The following is a 1,482-nucleotide window of genomic DNA, read 5'->3' as shown; positions in this document are numbered from 1 at the left end:
CTCTGCTGCATGCGTTGAGTGCATCTATAGCGCCGCAGCCATAGATGTAGAGGAGCCGCAGCTGCTGCTGCTGTTGCTGCTGCCGTTGCTGCTGCTTTTGGTGCTGCTGTCAATGCTGCAGTTGTAGCAGCTGCTCCCCGTGCTGCTGCTGCTGCTGGTGCTGCTGATGCTGCTGCAGCTGCTGATGCTGCTGCTGCTGCAGCAGCAAGGCTCAGACAACGCCACACCGCCCATCACAGCAGCAGAGCTGAGAGCAGCGTAATAAAAAAAAAAGATAAAAGTTTTGTAGTTTGCGGTGTATGTACACCTGGAGTTATCTGTGCTGCTGCTTGGATTGCTTGCTGCTGCTGCTGCTGTTGTTGCTGCTGCTGCTGTTGTTGCTGCTGCTGTTTTCGTTGGTGTTGTTGCTGCTGCTGTTGTTGCTGCTGCTGTTTTCGTTAGTGCTGTTGCTGCTGCTGTTGTTGCTGCTGGCGACAAACAGCATGAGAAAGCTCCGCTTATTGCTGTTCTCTTTTATAGCTTAGGGTTTAGGGTTTAGGGTTTAGGGTTTAGGGTTTAGGGTTTGAGGTTTAGTGTGTAGCGTCCCTAGGCGGTGTCTGCCGCTATCTATGCTATGCTAGCAGCAGCAGCATCTGCTGGGGTGTATATGGAGTTAATATAAATTAAACAAAAGCCAAAGAAAGGACTGAGTTGGGGTTGCGCTTGCAGGGGCCCCAAAGAGAGAGAAAACGAACGGCGGTGCTGCAGCACCACAGCTGCAGCAGGTCAATTGCTTGGTGGAATATAAGAGAAAATAAAGAAAATATAAATAAATATTATAAAAGAAAACAAAATTATATATATATATACATAAAATATTAATACGAAGGTTTCCTTGAGGGCTCCAGTAAGGGGAGGGAGAGGTTCTTCTACGCGGTGTGGGCCGGTGGTCACCTCGCTCCGTGCGTGTGCATGGAAAGCAGCGGTAAAATTAATTTTTTTTTTGGTTTTTAATTTATAATAGAGAAAATAACTTTATTTTAATATATTTTACGCGAAAAACTGCTTTTTTAGCCGCAGAAAAAGCCCAGTTTTGGGGGCCGTCGCCGCTACCGCCGCTCATCGGCACCGTCGGTCGCAGCTGCATATACACCCGAACTATGCACAAACAACAGCTCAATGTATTACATTTATTATTTAATTTAAATGCTTTCTTCATTTATTTATTAAAAATAATATACATATCTACTAAATTAATCAATATAATTAGGCTTCTTCTTTCTTTTCAGGTGACAATGAACACCGTGCAGCACGTAACCCTAAACCCTAAACCCTAAACCCTAAACCCTAAACCCTAGAGGAGGAGGATCATCGAGGTATATATAAAATTATAATTTCAGGGTTTTTATTTTATATATATATTTTAAATTTAAATATATTTTTAATTTTTATGTTGGAGCCGCAATAAAACCCCACGTCAATGGTGCGGTGTCTAGGCAACCA

General features: G+C 43.6%; 1 protein-coding gene across 1 annotated transcript in view; it reads right to left on the bottom strand.

Moving 5' to 3' along the window:
• Positions 1–24, bottom strand: part of EMH_0064340 (uncharacterized protein) — a gene marked incomplete at both ends in the record, with an annotated part of 2,867 nt that extends 2,843 nt beyond the window's left edge. The window contains one exon of the mRNA XM_013498240.1: positions 3–24. Within this exon, the coding sequence (XP_013353694.1) occupies positions 3–24 (22 nt within the window). The remainder of the gene's footprint in view (positions 1–2) is intronic.
• Between the last annotated feature and the right edge of the window lie 1,458 nt (positions 25–1,482).

This window comes from Eimeria mitis, genomic scaffold (genome assembly GCF_000499745.2).
Source record: "Eimeria mitis Houghton genomic scaffold, Emh_scaff3285, whole genome shotgun sequence".
NCBI classification, from domain to species: Eukaryota; Apicomplexa; class Conoidasida; order Eucoccidiorida; family Eimeriidae; genus Eimeria; species Eimeria mitis.
The sequence above is the reverse complement of the archived record's forward strand: the minus strand, read 5'-3'. Positions and strand labels throughout refer to the sequence as shown.